This window comes from Pyrgilauda ruficollis, unplaced genomic scaffold, assembly GCF_017590135.1.
Source record: "Pyrgilauda ruficollis isolate IOZ18807 unplaced genomic scaffold, ASM1759013v1 scaffold37, whole genome shotgun sequence".
In the NCBI taxonomy this organism is placed as follows: Eukaryota; Metazoa; Chordata; class Aves; order Passeriformes; family Passeridae; genus Pyrgilauda; species Pyrgilauda ruficollis.
The window spans coordinates 3,382,374-3,400,018 of record NW_024525156.1 but is presented as its reverse complement, the minus strand read 5'-3'; the positions used below and the strand labels follow the sequence as shown (position 1 = coordinate 3,400,018).

General features: G+C 40.3%; 1 protein-coding gene across 10 annotated transcripts in view; it reads right to left on the bottom strand.

The window, feature by feature from the left end:
- Positions 1-17,645, bottom strand: part of GRB10 (growth factor receptor bound protein 10) — a 144,900-nt gene that overhangs the window by 44,400 nt on the left and 82,855 nt on the right. For all 10 annotated transcript variants that reach the window (XR_005955822.1, XR_005955823.1, XM_041475897.1 and 7 more), the window contains 2 exons: positions 11,592-11,808; positions 8,738-8,879 (listed from right to left, as the gene is read on the bottom strand). Coding sequence is in view for 8 of the 10 variants with exons in the window: in XM_041475897.1 (XP_041331831.1) it covers positions 8,738-8,879; positions 11,592-11,808 (359 nt within the window). In the remaining 2 variants the exon portion in view is untranslated. The remainder of the gene's footprint in view (positions 1-8,737; positions 8,880-11,591; positions 11,809-17,645) is intronic.

Here is a 17,645-nt window from a genome sequence, read left to right as displayed (position 1 = left end):
TTTTTAAAAGCAGTTTTTGTTCCTTATTACAGTTTTTTCCTATTCTGGCAAGGATGGTAAGGAAAGAAAATTTTTAAAAGTGAAGGTAAAAAAACAAGAGGAGGAACACAAGCAGGGTCAGCACATGGTGAGGCAGCCAACCTTTCCTGGTGACTGTCAGGCACAGGCATCAGTCCCAGCACTCAGGAGCTGCTTCCTCTGCAGCAGATACAGAGATAACATTCCTATGAAATGTCTGGATGGACAATGCACACTGTAAACTTTGTGTGTGTGTACAGTGAAGCAGTGTCCTCATAGCCCATCTCCAAATAACCCCCCAAAAAAGAGCAGTTCCTCACTCTGGCCAGACAAGAAATCTAGGCAGATGAAAGGGGTAGCTAAAAAGACCTGGGTGCTATAAAGTGGCACCTGTTTGGCAAGACACAGAAGCAGCTTTTAAAGGTCTCTCCCACTTTCATCCCCTTTTCCCATAAAAAATTACAGAACAGTGTTTTCTTTGCTGTTAATGAAATCTCACTGCAAGTAAGTCTGGTGTGACAAAGCTACTTTATTCACATTCCCCAGAAACATGCTCTTGGGAGGGATCTTGCATCCAAACTTCCAGCTGATCGTCAGGCCATTTTGTTTCGGAGCACTGTTCATTTCTCCCTCAGCAACACCAGAAAAACCCAAACAGTCCAGGCATGAAGCACAACTATAGTATTTCCAATTCTGTTGCCTCCTGAAATGCCGCAGGAGAAACCAGCTCCAGTAACCCTGGCAGCAGCAGAGTCTACCACTGGAGAGAACAAGCAATCCTAATACCAATGGAGAAGCATGAGATGTAGCTTCCATGAACCAATGATGGCTTGTCATTTAGCAAGTCCAGATTAAACTCACATTTATGTAAATTTTGTAAATGATGTTCAGATTACAGCCAGGCTGAAGCAAAGATTGAAGGTATTTACATTAATTAAACAAAATCACTTTTTAGTACAGTAATTGTGCACTCTCATTAGGAGGAAGAATAATATAATAAGAATTTGATAGCAATAGGAGGTGATGAATCAAAAGCATAGACAATTTAAACTCATCCCACAATGATTTAATTAACTTGCTATTAAATTCCAACTGACATTTCCCCCTGTTTAGGAAATGGAACAAAACCATATCTGCAAGCTCTGGCACAATGCAAGAACATCCTATTACCAAAACAATGAACTTACTCCAAGTTCCTTCTTCCCCACGCATCCACACACAAACACCACCTGAGTGAAGATGGACATTTTAAACAGATTCCCACTTTAACTGTGGGCACAGGTCACTGTCCAGGAAATTAAAAGAAGTCCAAAGAAGCCTTTTACCTGCTCTGAATGAACAGCATCTCTCCTCACACTTAAGAAACAACTGTGCTGATGGGTTGGAAAGGAACAAACTAAACACTGGCTTTGCCTGCCATCCCCAGAAGTAGATGCCAGTAAGCAAGCAAAAACTTGGGTGTCTTCCCAGTCCTGCACTCCATACATCCACAGCATCCACCAGGGATCACCAGCAGCTCAGCTGCAGGTGCCAGCACAGCTCTGCAAGAGCTGCCACAGCTCACCTTGGGAAGGACCTCATGGTCAGCTCACCTATCAGCTGCTGGCAACAAACTGGTGCCACAAGGTCACAGAGGATACACACAGCAGAGGCTCTAAATTATGAACTGGTGCTTTCTTTCACCTGCCCTCTGGGTAGCAGAGGTCCAAAAAGGCTTCTATCCAAAATGTCTGCAGTTCACTGAACTCACACCTCAAGTCCAGGCAGCACAGATGTCACACAGACTCAGTGCGGCTGTTCCTACCTTGCTGAATGACTCCTTAAAGGCTATCAGCACAAAGTTATGACAGATATCTCTGATTCATCTCAACCATTCATTTATGGTATAATTACGGTCACTCAGTCTAGTTCTGGGGTTTTTTAAATTCCCTACTTCACTTATGCTTACACCAAAACCCATTCCTGCCTGCCTCACTAGGCACAGAGAAAGTTAGAATTCCTCCCATATTATGCTTTTCCATTTCTCACTGCCTTCTCAGCCTGATTGCTCCTCAGTTCTGTCAATTCCTGATCAAAACACAGAACAGCAAAGTTATACTCTTACTCTACTACTAATAAAATACAGCAAGAGGAACTTGCAACAAAATGTGCAAGTGCACACGTAACTAAGATGCACACAGAAAAATGCAGCATGGACACACTAATGCAGCTACTGGTGCAAATACTACAGGCTGCTCAGTATTATTACTGTGCAACAGCTTTTTAAAACAACTGCAAGTATTACTGTGTGCCTGGAGACCCAGTGAGGTACCAGCACACATGGAGCAAAGCAGGCTTGGGCCAGGTTGGCTCCATCCACCGGATGGACAGAGCGTTCCCTGCTGGTCCTGAGCACACAGCCCTCCTCCCAGCACACCCCCGCAGCCAGAGCATCACTTCCAGGTAGGGAGCCAAAACGCTCCTGGGAGCTGGGCCAGGTTTGTGTCATTGGAAACAAACAAAAAAAATCCAAACAAATAACATAGTCTTGGGTTTGAGCATGAGATGCCTTTCATATTTCCAGTAGTTCATGTTGGGACTGTAACACTACTGTTCTGGCACTTTCCAAAAAGCAGGAACAAAAAGACTTATTTCTTTCTACCACAAAGCTTCTTGCTGTTAAGAGGCATGAGGAAGGAGAAATAGGAGCTTTGCCTCTGTGCTGATCCCAGTCCTCAGCAGCCCATGTGTAGGGCTCCAGCTGGAGAGCCTGCAGACCCACCAACAGCACCAAGGCCTGCTGGCCTTTACCTTAGTCCAGAAAACTTGTTAGACCTCAGGTATTCATCATTCTCTTCTTCAGTAATAAATAAATGCGACTTTCAGCATGATGTGAACTCACCCCCAGCCTGACATCAGGACAACATGTTTCCATGAGAGAGGAGATAAGATGACAAGTAATGCAACATCTTTCCTACCGTGCTCATCAAATTTAACTCATTTAGTTTGGGAAAGTGTTATTTCTCCAAATGAGAGAGGGGCACTCAAAGGCCTGCTTTCATCCAGTTAGATCACAGCTCTGCAGCAGACGCCTGCTCTTTCCCTATTTTTTCCAAACACAATTGCAACTGCCTTTAAAGAAAGCATCTGAGTTAAACATGCTGCAGCGCAATTTATGTTTGGTTTATTTACTTAGTGTAAGAGACTTGCTGCAAAGAAAGATTTGAGAGAAACAGCACGATGTGTCATGGCAGATACTCCTGAAAACCCATGTTTTAAAGTTGGGCCAAAGGGAATGCCTAGACTCAGACCTAAGGAAATGACCAGATTATATCCAGCTATAGATTTGGCCTGTTTAAAGGAAGTAATGCCCTGTTGACTCACTTAGATGTCAGTATTTATTTTCAAAATGTCTTGTTGCAAAAGATTGTTCCACTGAAGGATCAAGTACAAAATTTGCTGTGACACACACAAAATCCAACTTAGTACATAATGCCTGCATTATACTGAAGTTCATATTTTTATACAGCTTCTCTTTAGAAAATCAACATCCACATCTTCAAAAGAGCCAATATAAAAGTTTTATGGAAAGAAAAATAAAAAAATGTGCATCATAAGGTGTAATTAGAACAATAAAAACTAAGAAGTCTGTTTACACAAGCTCCCTTGAAGAGTAACTAAATCTGGAAAAAAGAATGACATTAATTCATACCCACTTGTGAATTTAATTTGCTAGAAAAGAGTAAATAATTTGGGTACATCAGACTGCTTTTTGGAAGTTTGCCTGGGCTGTATAGAGGGGGGATGTGAGAAATTTGCCCTATTTTTACAGTTGAAAGCTTCATTGACTCACACAAGATACTTAAGCCTAATATCCTGTGGCATTGCAGTGACCTACATGTAATTATTGCATGCTTTTTCCAAAATATTTGTACACAACCAGAAATTATAACCTAAGCTACCAACTAGCTCTTCATTTATACCAGCCACACAAAGATGGATTTCAATTGGCAGTAAGGTAACTGTCTGATGTTTTTAGCAATCTTTTGGACAAATGTTTGGTCTTGGTTTGGTGTAATTTTCTGGTTTCCATTTTTCTTAGACAAACCTATTTATCCTGTTAAGTAAACAATGGTTTAAAAACTTTCAGCTGTCCCTCCTCCTAGCCTGCAACCCAACTTCCCCCACTTCAGACATGGGCTGATCTTGTATTTGTAGGTGTGCATGAGCCTGACATATAAATATGTGGGGAAAAGGGAAAGAAAAATGGAATGCCCCTGGTGTCACCCAGATCATGTCCTTCCTGCTCCTGCCTTTTCTTGCCCTTTCCATGCATGGAACGTGGGAGTGCTCTCAGAGGTCTGCTGAAGTTTTGGGCTCTGTGGTGGTGGGCAGATGGGTGATACTTAGAGGGCAAAACCAGGCACAGATGAAGAGGGGGAATGCTTGGGCATGCACTGATCAGGGAGCTCCTCTCCTGTCAGCCTCCTGTCCAAGCTCACAGACATTGCTGCTCTCAACTCAGGGACTTAAGAGTTCTTTGTCAGTTATCACTTGAAGGATCATGGTTTTCCAAGCACAAGACATCTGCACTGTCTCACTCACCACACCAGCAACTGAAGTAGCTACTGACCCAACAGCACAACCAGGTGGTATTTCTCATCCAGGTGCTCACCAGCTGGTTGGCTACATCACCAAAACTTCAGCTGTGCCATTTTTTACAGACCCATCTGCTGTTCACTATTCACAACCCGATATCTAATATTTTTCACTATAGAACTAAGCTCAAAGTGGGCCATTTCCACCTGCCGACCCGCAATAAAGGATCATACTGCTGGACTCCAAAGAGGCATGTATCTCTTTAATTACAAATAATTTCTGAATGTCCATCACCAGATTTTTGTTTGGTCACACAACCCTATCAGCACACACGTTGTAGATGTTGTTCAGAGCAGGACAGCCTTTGAAATGTAACCTAAAAGTTCACCGTTATTTATCTTCTAAGTCTTTTACTACTAAATTATGCACTAGTTTCTCAACCTTTGTGTGCTCAGAGAAAAATTATCCACAAGATTAAGTTCTTTTTCTAAAGCAAAGAAGATTATCCAGAATTAAAAAAAGCACCCTCTAAAAAACAAATCTAAAATTATTTCAATAAGCCTAACACTCCACTTTTACCTCCCAGATTGCTTCTCCCATTAAATGACTATCCCATTTGCCTACACGTGTGTTTAGTTTTGTGCTAGAACTGAAGACCTGTTATTTCCCACTGTTGTCTGTCTTCTGGGGGGCAGCTGCAGTACACTGCTGCAGCCATCAGCTTTAAAAGCAGTATTCAGTGCCTGACTGGTAGCAGAGTTAGAGGTGGCACTGCTTCCTGCTGTGGTGAAATTAGTACCATTACCCAACAGATCTCGTAAAAATATTTTCCAAAAAATGTACTCTTTTGAGTACAATAAAGAAAATGCTTTGTCACCATGAGAAGATAGAAAAAAGAACCTAGCACAAAAAAGTAAGAAAGGTTTATTACAGCTATTTTTCACAGCTTTAGTGTTTTTATCTTTCTTTGCTGAAGCAAGAGTAGGAAACAAATGCAGAACAGTGCATAAAGCAATGCTGTGAACTGCTTGTTAAAAAAAGCAGTTGCAACTACATGAAAAAAATAAGGAAGAGACTCAGAATCAACAAGAAATTTGTATGCCAGGCTCCAGCTACAGAATAAAATTTTGCATGAAAAGACAATATCAATTTTTTCAGCCAAAAATGTAATTCAAGCTTTATGACCTGAATGCTTCTTTACTCACTCTTTCATTCACACACATTCTTTTCCTAGAGGAAACAATACACTGGGAAAAAGTACAACTTTTAGTAAAGCTTGAATAGAGCTGGCATTTCTTTATGCTAAGCCTTGGCAATATGACATGAGACTCTTGTATGTTTAACAAGACTGGATCTTTAAATTCCTCTTGCATAACCACTACTACATTTTATCATTGCAGAGTTGTGTTTTACAATTATTAAATAACACTAAGGAGTTCCAGGAGGAACAATACTGAAATTTCCTTTCTTACAAAGACCCTCCAGCTTCCCAGTAATCTCTCCACAGTTTCACAAGGTCAGCAAACAAAATACTCACTTTATTTCTGAAATCCCCAAAGGCTACATTAACCTGAGACCCTCTCAAGTGCCACAAATCTGAGCTGACCAAAGGCAACACTTCCTCCAAACCACGTGTGTGCTGTGATGCCCTGTGTGATCAGAGCTGCAGCGCTGCTGGCTGGAACTGCTGTTGGCTTATTTACCTGTAAATGCTCAAGAAGCACCAAAGGAACTCACCAGCACCTCATATATTCCATGTAAGCAGAATGGCTGATTCCCATCTCCAATTTTAATCTGTGTTCATAATTTGTAAGCAGAGAACCTAAGTTAAGCATCTTGATGTTTTACCTTGGTTAGCATTTAACATCGTATTTATGTTTTCCTCAGAGCACAACTTATTTTCCCTAACTGCCAGGTACTAAAACTTGTTATTACACTCCTTTAACTAAGCTCATAACTTGTTTTATTAATCAGTAGTTTGTATTGTATTGATGGACATTTATCTCAGCCAGAGCATGTCCTAAAATAATTTACTCCAATTCCCAAAGTCTACATTTTTTTAATGGGTTGTAAACATGTATAACATTTCTTAAGTTACTAATTTTTTTTTTTACTCATGATGTTTAGCAGACTCCCGTGAAGGGAACTGAGTTAAACAAATTACGAGGAGGTTGAACAGAGAGATTATTTTGTTATCCAGTGATATTCCATGTTTAAAATTGAGATAGTTTTCTTCCTTCATGAAGAAACCAAACCTACTCTCTTTTACCATTCATACTTTAAAAACAGAAGGTTTTTTTCAGTTTTGTTTCTCTAACCCTTCATTAAAGAGAGCAAAATAATTTGATAGAAAGAAAAAGAACACTTCCCTATTCTTCCCTCACCCTGAGCCAGTGTTTCTCAACTGCCTCCAATGAGCTGATAGGCTGAAATGAACAGTGTATTTGCATCTACAAAATAAACCATTATTGCTCAACATGCTTTACCTCCTCAGCTTGTACCCTAAAAGGTTTTACCACTATAATGGATTGTCTTTGATTAAAAAATTCAGCAGCAAGCGTATCTATACAATATAAATGATTGCATTTTTAGGCTTTCAAAACATTTGTCAAAAATTTTCATTTTAAAGTAAGGTAGAATAATCTTTTAAAAAATTGTAAGGTAAAACTTGTGAAAAGATCTTCTATTCTGCCTTTATAGCCATCTTCTTACATACATTAAAAGGCTGGTTATTTTTATATTTATCTGCTGTTAAACCACTAGTTTCTAAATTCAATCAAAAACTGACTCACAGATCATTTAGGATTCCTTAAGGTTTTACTGAGCCAAGTTTAGGGTGGCTTGGGTAATTTTAGTAAAACATAGAGCTAAAAGGTAAAGAAACCCTGAACCAGGGGAATATTTGGAGAGGTAAACACAAGTTCATCAGAAACTGAAGTTTATTTCAGAAAGACAGCTCTGCTGCTGTCCTGCTGGCAAGTGCCAGGAGGCAGAATTGCCCCTGGTTTTCTCTCCCCAGAGTCACATCAACACCGCCTTGGCACAACAGCTTAGCCAGTACCTGGGTCTCTGACAGGGCCCTGTACTAAATTCCCAATGGGGTGGCTCAATTTTTTCCCAGGGCATGATTTGGTTACCTGTCTCTCTTGTATGGGTAAGAAATACAGTAAAACCAGTGAAGGTGCACTGTGTCTCTCAGGACAGGAGGCAGCTGTTTATGGCGCTGTAGCGCAACACAGAACACACATTTGGGTCCTCTGCTTGTAGCTGTACCCAAGCCCTTTATCTCCCAGATAATTTTGCTAATTACAAATTAATTGAGCAGTGGCACAGAACTTCTCCTATTTGTGGGTACTCAAGAACAGAATTGTTGTAAACCAATAGTCAGAGTAACCCATTTTTTAATTCCCATGCAGGTCAGCACAGTTGACAAAATAAATATTTTTGAGCCCAGCTTTAGTCTTCAAGTGTGCTTGAAGAATGGTAACAAAAGATGATTGTTTCTTATAGAGTGGAGTAGGACAGAGAAGAAAAACTTCTGTGTCACTGAGGTTACTGCTCTGGACCATATGAGAGCTCAGTCTGGGCTATCTTAACTGCCAAGAACCCAGAAAATTACTCCACCAGTTTTCCATGGAACAACCTTCCCCTTAAATCCCATTACAATGAGCTGTGCCTAGTTATAAGCTCTAAGAACGCCTTTTCTTTTTGAGCAGCTTCATGAAAAACAGCAAATAAAGCACCACCATGTCTTTCAAGAATTCAGCTTGTCAGTGTTTTTGTGACACCTAGTATAAAAGGCACAGATCCTCATCCAACTCTAAGATAATTCACTTGACTTCAGAATCAGTAAATATTTAGGCTGAATAACAAAATCTGAAGGATATTAAGCATTACTGCTCCATTCACAACATGCATTTATCTGAAAGAGGCTTACTTAATTTTTACACATCTTTCTTACAAACCTTTTAAAAAAAGGCTGAAGCCTATTTGAAGATACTCTCTCGGCCAGTGCTGCCCTACTCACAAAGTCCACAAGTGCTTTTACTTATCTGGAAGCTTTCTTTCTGCCTTCAAAATGAAGTAGTCCACTGCTGGTTTGCACAAGAATGGATGACCCAAAGCTTCATCCCATACTCACATGCTTACTAGCAGGTTGACTCTGAGGTAAAGATCCAGGGGCCAGCACTGGAGAGCTTGCGGGGCTACAAAGTTCTGGGAAGGGGTTTGGGATGGCCGGCAAAGACGATGTTCGGAATTGCTGCTCCTCTTCCTGAAGACGCCTGTAAACAGAGAAGCACTATGCATTAAGAGGAGCAAACTGGAATCACTAGACCTCTTGAGGCTCTCCTGCCTCAGGGTTTGTGATAATGACACTAAAGACAAGGAATCAAACCCACTCTTTTTCTGGGTAACTACTATACAGTTACAGCAACTCCTAGTGCAAAATAGGTAATTGCATGTAAAAAATGACCAGTCAGGCATCCATGCTTGTTTTGTTGCTCATAATTTGATTACTTGGCTGAGTAACTGAGGTAACTGTGCAAATAAAATAAAGAGAAATATCTATCTGTACTCACTGTTGTAAGCACTAGATTACAAGCTTAAGCTGTGTGTGCCAGAAAGTCAGTAAAGCTCTTCCAAACCAATGTGAAAGAGGAGAAAACAATGGCAGTCACTCAGAGCCAAATTCCAAGTGGATTTGAAAACAAACATGTACCCTACTGTAGAGTTCTCTAAGCTGAGACTTAAACCAATATTGTCACCTCATTATAATACCAGATTCTATCTCCAAGCAACTTGGCATTTCCCAGATAAACGAAAAGGCAAAGACGTGGCTTTAGCAATAGGCAATTAGCTGGAATTGTACCCTCCCCCCACCATACAGTTACTGTTCAGACAAGTTTGCATCCACCAAAGTATGCCTCATGAGTCTACATGCAGCAGAGTTTCAAGTTCCAGTTTATAGTACACCTGCAGTGCCCACACCAACAAAAGAAAAACTAAAACCTACCAGAAAAGCTGTAAGACCTATTCGTGACTACACAGATGGCTTTTGGATTCCCTGCTGCCAGGGCATCACCACTGAAGATGCACTAGCTGACTGCAGCAAGCTGCCCTTCAATGCCTAAGCAGAAGGCACCATCTAGTGGCAATCACGTAAGTTTCCAAATAACTAACTTCTGAATTTGAAAGGCAAATCATTAAAAACTCAGTTTGCTCTCATTTTTCTGCACGCCTTCAGCAAGCAGAGCCTACATAACAGAGCTGCCTGGGAGACAACAGCTGGGTTTGTCCATGGCAGCATCTCCCACTCTGGGTACTCTCATTGTCTTTGCCTCTAGCTGGGGGATGGCAAAATTTAACTACTGTGAAATCTGCTCCACAGGTAACTTTGTCATGCAATTTAGTTGCCTTGGTATTCCATGAATGAGTCTTACAGATCTGGGGGGGTTGCAATAAATAGCAAGTTCCAATCGTAACTATGAACTATGCCAACAACTACTTGACCTGCTTCATATTTCTTTTGTGCTCCCCATGTGTGCATTCTCTCCAGCATAGGGTAAAAGGACAGTGTAAGATTTTTCAGACCAGTAGACACGTCATATCTGTGCAACAAAGTGCTGTGCTGCAAGTTGTTGACTGACCTCCACTGTAAGAAGTGGAACCAAAGACTCAATACAATTAGAAAGGTGTGGTTTCCTGAAGCTGGGAGCTCTCTGTGCTGTGCTCTGCTGCGCCTGTACTGCTGCCTGAATAATTTACTTCATAACTGATACACACATAAACCTGTGCTCCTAGGAGATCACAGTCAAATCACTCTGTTCTGGTGGCAAACAAGATGGGTCCAGATAACCCTGAATAGAAGCTTCACCATTACCTTCTTTGATGTTGATAAACACAGGATGTTCTGGTGTGCATGGAAGTACAGATTTCAAAAAGGCAGAGTGTTCTCAAAATAGGAGCTTCTAAGTTTTCAAACACGAAAAAAAATTCAAGTGTTTTGACTGGGATATTTACAAAATATCAACAGCTACAGTACTCCAGAGAGTACCTTTTCCAGTACAGCCCCATTCGAGGTTAACTATGAAATACCTGTAGAGATGGCATCATTAGCTGACTTAGCTGCACTGCATATCCATTCAAATAGAAAAGCTGCCTGTCTTACATACACCGTTCCTATAAGCAATACATCAGTGTTAAGAGTTAGAAGCCACCCTTTCTACACTTTCTTTTATTACATTTTTACTTTTCACTTCATTCAAAGAACGAACTGTTAACTAGCAGGAGAGAAATTAATTTGCCTACTGATGCTGACAGGAGCTCCCTTCTCCTGCTGCCTAAAAAGATTTTAAGAACCTGTACATCACATATGTACTCTCCCATCAACATCAAGAGTTTTCCACTTGAAGCCTGAATTCCAGTCCTCAGCATTACAACAGGGGGACAACTTTAAAAGTTTTTGTCGGTAATGACTTACATACTGCACTCGAGTGAGTTGAGAGTGCTCTGTGAAGAACCGATACATAACTAAGACATGCTCTTTTTTTGTTTGTTGGTCTTAAACCATTCAGGAAACCTCCACAAAGAGAGAGGCACTTGCTGTATATCAAAACTAGTTGAGCATACCTTCATCTATCTACATGATCCCTTATGTTTAATAAAACCTATAGGCTGTCAGTGGACACCAGACATGAGAGCACTGGTTTTAACACTTTGGAAAAAAATACAAATATGGATACAGCTTCTGCCAACTGGTACCAATGACACACTCCTACAGATCCGTGACTGCAGAAACATCAAACCTTGCCTAGAGGAAGGGTGATAATACATGGAAATACTATGTCCTTGACCTACTTAGTACACTTTTCTATGCACAAGTCCAGTCTAACATTAAGTTCCTTACCCAAGTGGACCTGCTATTTTAAAATATAGTTCTTTTGAAGCCAGTTCATGACAACCTATGGAAAAGGAGGTGAGTGCCTTGTCCCTACCTGACTGCCATGATGCGCACAGGCTGGGAGCGCTGCACCTTCTGCCTCGGGGACATGGGCTGCAGGGTGCTGGACCCCGAGGAGGGCAGCTGGCTGCGGTTCAGCTGGCCATTTTGGAGGAGCGGAGCAGTTTCCGACTGCATGCTGCATGTAGAGTATAAACTTTCAAATGAGGAATTCATGTCGTTTACCAAAGCTTCCAGGTCCACATCATCATCTGAAAGACAAAATAAAGGCAGTGTAACACACCTGGAAGTCCCAAGCAAAGGAAATGGCAAGAGCAAAGACTACATTTCAGTAAAATTGTAACATAATTACTTAACTACATTTTTACAGTTCAAATTATTATTGCAGAAATAATGTATTTCTCTTAGAGTAGAAAACCACAACAAGCAAGAGCCAGCAATGGAGATTTGTTTTGTCTTCCATGGAGAAAAGCTATGGACACAGAATAAATATTACAGTATTTACTCTCTCTCTCTCCCTCTATACATATGTGTGTGTGTGTATGTGTAACCAGACTTTGCTGGGATTTTTAATAATGACAATGCTAATGTGAAGCACCACTTCACTTACTGATAAACTGCCATATATTTCCAAAGCATATCACTTAAAAATACCTCAGTTTGGCTTGGCCAAGTATCAAGTTTAGATTGTCCAACACTGTAATAAATACTTTGCAAGACTGAATAATTTAAAAGAGAAAAAACTAAGACAGGGCTGCAGTCTTGGAATATATCATTATACAAGTGACTATTACATCTTGTTAAAAATCCTACCGTATTTTTGTGATATGGTATTTTGAAGGGCAGTCCAGTGACTTTCATATAAAAAGATCTATCTGTATCCTTGCTCTTGCAGTGTGATAGATAGACTTCCACCTTAAAGAGTACAAATTAAATCAACCAAGGATGTGGTGTGGCTGGCTGGAGGAACATCAGTCCCTAAAAAGGGCACCAACCTTTCTATACACGCCACCTTACCTCACTGTAAATAAGTAACTTGTGCTGAATCATTCCTCCTTAACGATCATAATTACTCTGCAAGACAAGAGAACTCTGCAAGCCCTTTGCACTAACCACTCTCTGAACTCCTCTTGCAGAGCACTGTAATTACTCCCTAGCCACAAGTTACATCACTCCCTATCAGGAGTTCAGCAGCCTGACGAACACACACATCGATATCTGCTTCTGGTTACAGCACAGCCACTGCCTGAACAGCTACTCCTGACCCAACAGAGCTTTCTGCAGCCAAAAATGCGCCCTTATTTTCCAGCTGTATCAACTGGCCTGGCAAAACATGCCACTGCTGCCTGCAAACTTTCTGCCTCACAAAACTCTTCATGATAGGGATGGAAAGTAAAGACAAGCGATGGAGCTGGCAAACACACACTGCTTTGCAGCTTAAACACATTGTGTTTTCCAATATCCAATCTTTTGCCATGTTTTCTAGGTAAAGGAACCATCAGAAGCAGCTTGAAACCAGCTGCACTATTTTCTTTTAGATACCATAAATGATTTTGTACAAATATCACATTTCTTGAGGATATAATCTAAAACAGCATCACTCAATTTCTGTCCACCAACAACATGCCCTGATAGCCATAATGAGACCTGAACATGGCATTTACATGGCAACTGTATTGGGATGCTGATGGCCTCCATTCTCAGTGTTGGATGAACAAAATACATGCTCAGAATTAAACAGGTTTCTGGTCATGCCCCTACACCTGAGCTCTATTTAGTGACCTGAAACACCAGGTTTCTCACTGCAAGTCAGTAGGCTCTTTACTATAAAGTAACAGCCACTTAGCCTTCACTTAGAATGTACTCAAGAGGATTTCAAGGTTTGAACACATGTCAAAAAAAAAAAGAAAAAAACCACCAAAACTGAAAGGAAAAAAACCACCCCAAAACCAGGTTTCTTCCTTTCAATTCTTTATGGTAAGTTCCCTCAATTTTTGTATTTAATAGCTATTACACTACTACTAAGACTCACCTTCACTAGGTTACACCATCTTCTCTGTATGTCAGCTAGTTGATGCATTTTCAACAATCTAAGCTTTGCTTTTCTTGGACAAAGTCTACAATAATTTTCCTGCTATTTTTAGCGATCTTGAGACAGAGTTGCAATTTAAATTTCATTCCATCCTCCAGATTCTTATCCTATTTGGAGAGGACATATTGAAAACACTTCTTGAGCAATCACAAGGGAACCGCAGAAGTAGGAGTATAAAGAGGGAGAGGCCGAATTACAAGGCTTTTAAATTTTATCATTCATCTAAAGTACTGACCTGTAGGGTGTCAGATGGCTGTCAAGTAAAAGCTTAGGGGTTGGATGTAGGAGACATAAAAGACAGACCCTGACCACAGAGTCAGGGAGTAAATTACAGCAACTAACAGCAATTGTTTAGCATGGTGAAAAGCAGAAAAGGAAGAAAGTCGAGGCATTTACTCAGTGGAAGTCCATATGGCTTGGTCCCTGAGGGTGCTAATTTATTAACAATTTAGACAAAGCTATTAGCCTGCAAGATCATTAAGTTTTCAGGTGATTGTAACAGGGGAGGAATGATTAAGAGTCATCTCAAGCTATCCCTGAATAAGCATATAGTTGCAAAGGTGTCCTATGTAGCTTAATACGCACAAAATGAGGTCCTTCATGCAAAACACTAAGCAAAACAAGTACATAATTTAAAGCATTCAATTACCATTAGCAGGCATTTAAGTATATCAATTACACACCTAAATTCAATTTCTAACAGGAAAGGCACTGACAAGGTGCATATAGAGTTCTCCTAATAATATGCTGCACTGAAGTCCAGAATCTGATTTCACTTCTCTGTCAGCTCCTTTTCTCCGTGGGTACAGCACTGTCGATAATAGCCCTCAGACTGGCTATAAAACTTTTGCAGGAGCAAAAGATCCTTAAGATCCTTAAGCTTTTCGAAGACAAAGCCTGTAATCTTGAATTTCATACAGTTTCATCTCTATACAATGGCATTTACTGCTAAATACCATTATGTTTTGGAAAGATTTCAGCATGATGCAATAGGAAACCTCACTGCCGTAGCCTACACCTCGGAAGTGCCAGCAGATGTCTCAGCCTGCCAAGTAATCCAGGATGTTACTGTGATGGCTCTCCACAGAGCTTAACTAAACAAAAATTAAATAAGCCCTCCACAGGATTTCTAACTGTTTCAACCATATGCAGGCATACTGTTCAGAAGTGTATTTCATATACAGTGCAATCCTTCAAAGTATCTATCTCTACCAACCAGTGAGATTCCACCTCCATCAAGACAACACTATGTAAAAAAATAACATAAAATAAAATAAAAAAACACCAAAAAAATTTACAAAACTGACTTTGAGAAGGCTTGCTAGTAAACAGCAAAATTTGCAGATCATTGGACTTTGATCCATCACAGCACCATGCCCACACAGATTTTGTGACTGACCTGAAAGAATCTAGCAGGCAGAGTTACAGGTAGCTGAGGAGCTTCCAGCTCCCCAAATACCGTGCATACATGCACTTCCAGGGATACAAAATGATATTTTCCTAATCTGTATTGAATTTGTTCATAAAATCAAGGAGTAGGAAAGTGGATATTCAAGGTCTATTCTTCCATTTTAACTGAACAGCACAGGCGTTACCTATCACCTCCATGCACAAACATGCAAACAGCCCTTAGCTTCTGACTGTCGTTTTTAAATGAGAACACTTGCAAAACCTAGGTCTGACATACTTCTGGTGGTGAACAGGGTACTGGCAGTTTTGTAGATTCTTCTGTGAACTATGTTCTTTCCCAAACTAGAACCAAAGTGCACACACTGGCAGCTGTCTGAACTTCCTTTTGTTTCTTTGCCCACAATTTGTTAAACTTTGGCTTTGTTCAGAAACCAGCTCCACTTGATGTTGCAAGTAATATTTTTGGTAAAGTACACCATGATTTCAATTACAAGAAAAGATTTAAAAGTTACATTCAAGGAAAGAGGAAAACCTTTTTACAAAAACTCTACTAAGCTAGTTAAGCTAGCTAGGTAGGTAAGCTGCCATGCTCCATTTAAAAATAAAGCACCTTGAATACATTTTTAATGTTTTTGAGCATAACACAGGAGGGTTGATAACCCCTAAATTAGGCCTGAGCAAACTTTAATCTGTACTTAACCATGTCCCACTTGCCTTTCTCCTTCTAGCCCTTCTCTATCCCCTAGATCCTCATTTATTTACTTATTTTGGTAGTTGTTGGCCTCGACATGTTAAGCTCAGCTAACAAGACTAAGCAGGATCCCACTTATTCTGAAGCGACACAAAGCTGAAATGATCCTGCTCATCTTCAGCTGTGCCAGCTTCCTGAAGAAAGCAGGTATTTTCACGGCTGTCAAGGGGCTCACTGCATCACAGAAATTCTATTTACTGAAAAAGGGATAAACATGGAAAGAATCTCAGCTTTGGACTACAGACCAGGATGCATTTAATGTCTCTAAATGAATGTTCAGCAAACAGCCTTCCCTTTCACATATTGTCCACAGTTCATGGGGAACACTTTGAAAAACATCACAGGACCTAAATTAGTTGTGATTTAAGAGGCTTGTAAAAACATTTTATTTAATAAAATAAATAATTTCCTTCTTGTTTGCTCATTTTTGAATTTAATCATCCAGCATTATCCCTTGTATCAGTCCCCAGAGATAACTAATGCAAGAGCTACTAGGAATTCAGTAGATGATTTATAAAAAGACTATAGCACTTTTCTGTCGCCATGGAATTAAGTCTGATACTATAGGAAACCTAACAACACATCTATAAACAAGTGTTTCTTGTGTATCTATAAACAGACAGCTGTTGATTGATCACCTATTCCTATCTGACAACCTAACACCAGCAAAATGAGTTTCAGAGCAGCACACTCAAGAGCCATCTTGACAAAACAAAAAAGCTATGATACACCTGATGTAAGATTTCACTGAAGTTAGCTGAGTAGGGCATGGTATCCAAGTTGTAAGCAGCCTCTCCAGCACATATGAATTAACCCTCAAGGAGACAGATGGAAACAGTGGAAGAAAAGGAACACAGCTGCATACAGCCTACCATCCTGCATTGATGATGCAGTGAAACACTATGTAAATCACAGGTGATACAGGGAAAATGCATTTAAAGTAAAATGAACAGAAGAACTGTACCAGAATTTGAAAAGGGGGGAAATAAAAAGACATATAAAGTACTTGTGGTATCTATCTCAAGATCCTGTTTCAAATCCTCTAAACCCACATGTAAGCTATTCTGATTCATACTGGTGATGCAATTAAGTTTTGCAAGGGTTTTGGCACTGTGTAAATCTCATGTTTTAGGATCAAAAATGCAGGTAAGGATTACCACAGTGAGATGTGTATATAAACCCCTTTCTAAGACTACCCCTCATATTAAGGGCACAAGAGCACTGTAGCATGTCCCTCCAGTACCGTGTCCAAATGCCATTTTAAAAAGACTTTTCAGAAATCTCCATCACTACAATTTTTTGAAAGGGTACTATTACTGACAACACACAGTTGTAATGATGCAAAGAGAAGTCCATTCTAGGTAACACTCATACTCCTCTATTACTTTCTCCCTCTGAGCTTGTTACTACACTTGCTATATTTACACAAATGTCGCATATCCCTCCATACTCTGGTTTCAGCTTCCACTAATGCCACAGGCACCAGTTGATCTGTAATTTTCATACAATTGGTATCCACAGCCCCCTAAGGATGCATGTATTTAGTACTTGGCAGCTTCTACACCTCTGAGAGATGCATGCAACAGAAGGTAGATGATAATAAGCAGATCTCTTACAATTTTTTAAAAACCTCACAGTGCCCTCTACAGTGATGCTACAGCTGAATGACACCCTCTGTTCCAATATCAGCTTCAATTCTATGCAATCTCTCCCCTCCTGATTTCTTGAAAGCTCCATATGGATGGGAAGTTTAGCACAAGAAACAAAAAGACAATATAAAAAAAACATTTGCAAACCCTATGCTTTCACACTGTTCTCCAGATCAGAGAAGGCTG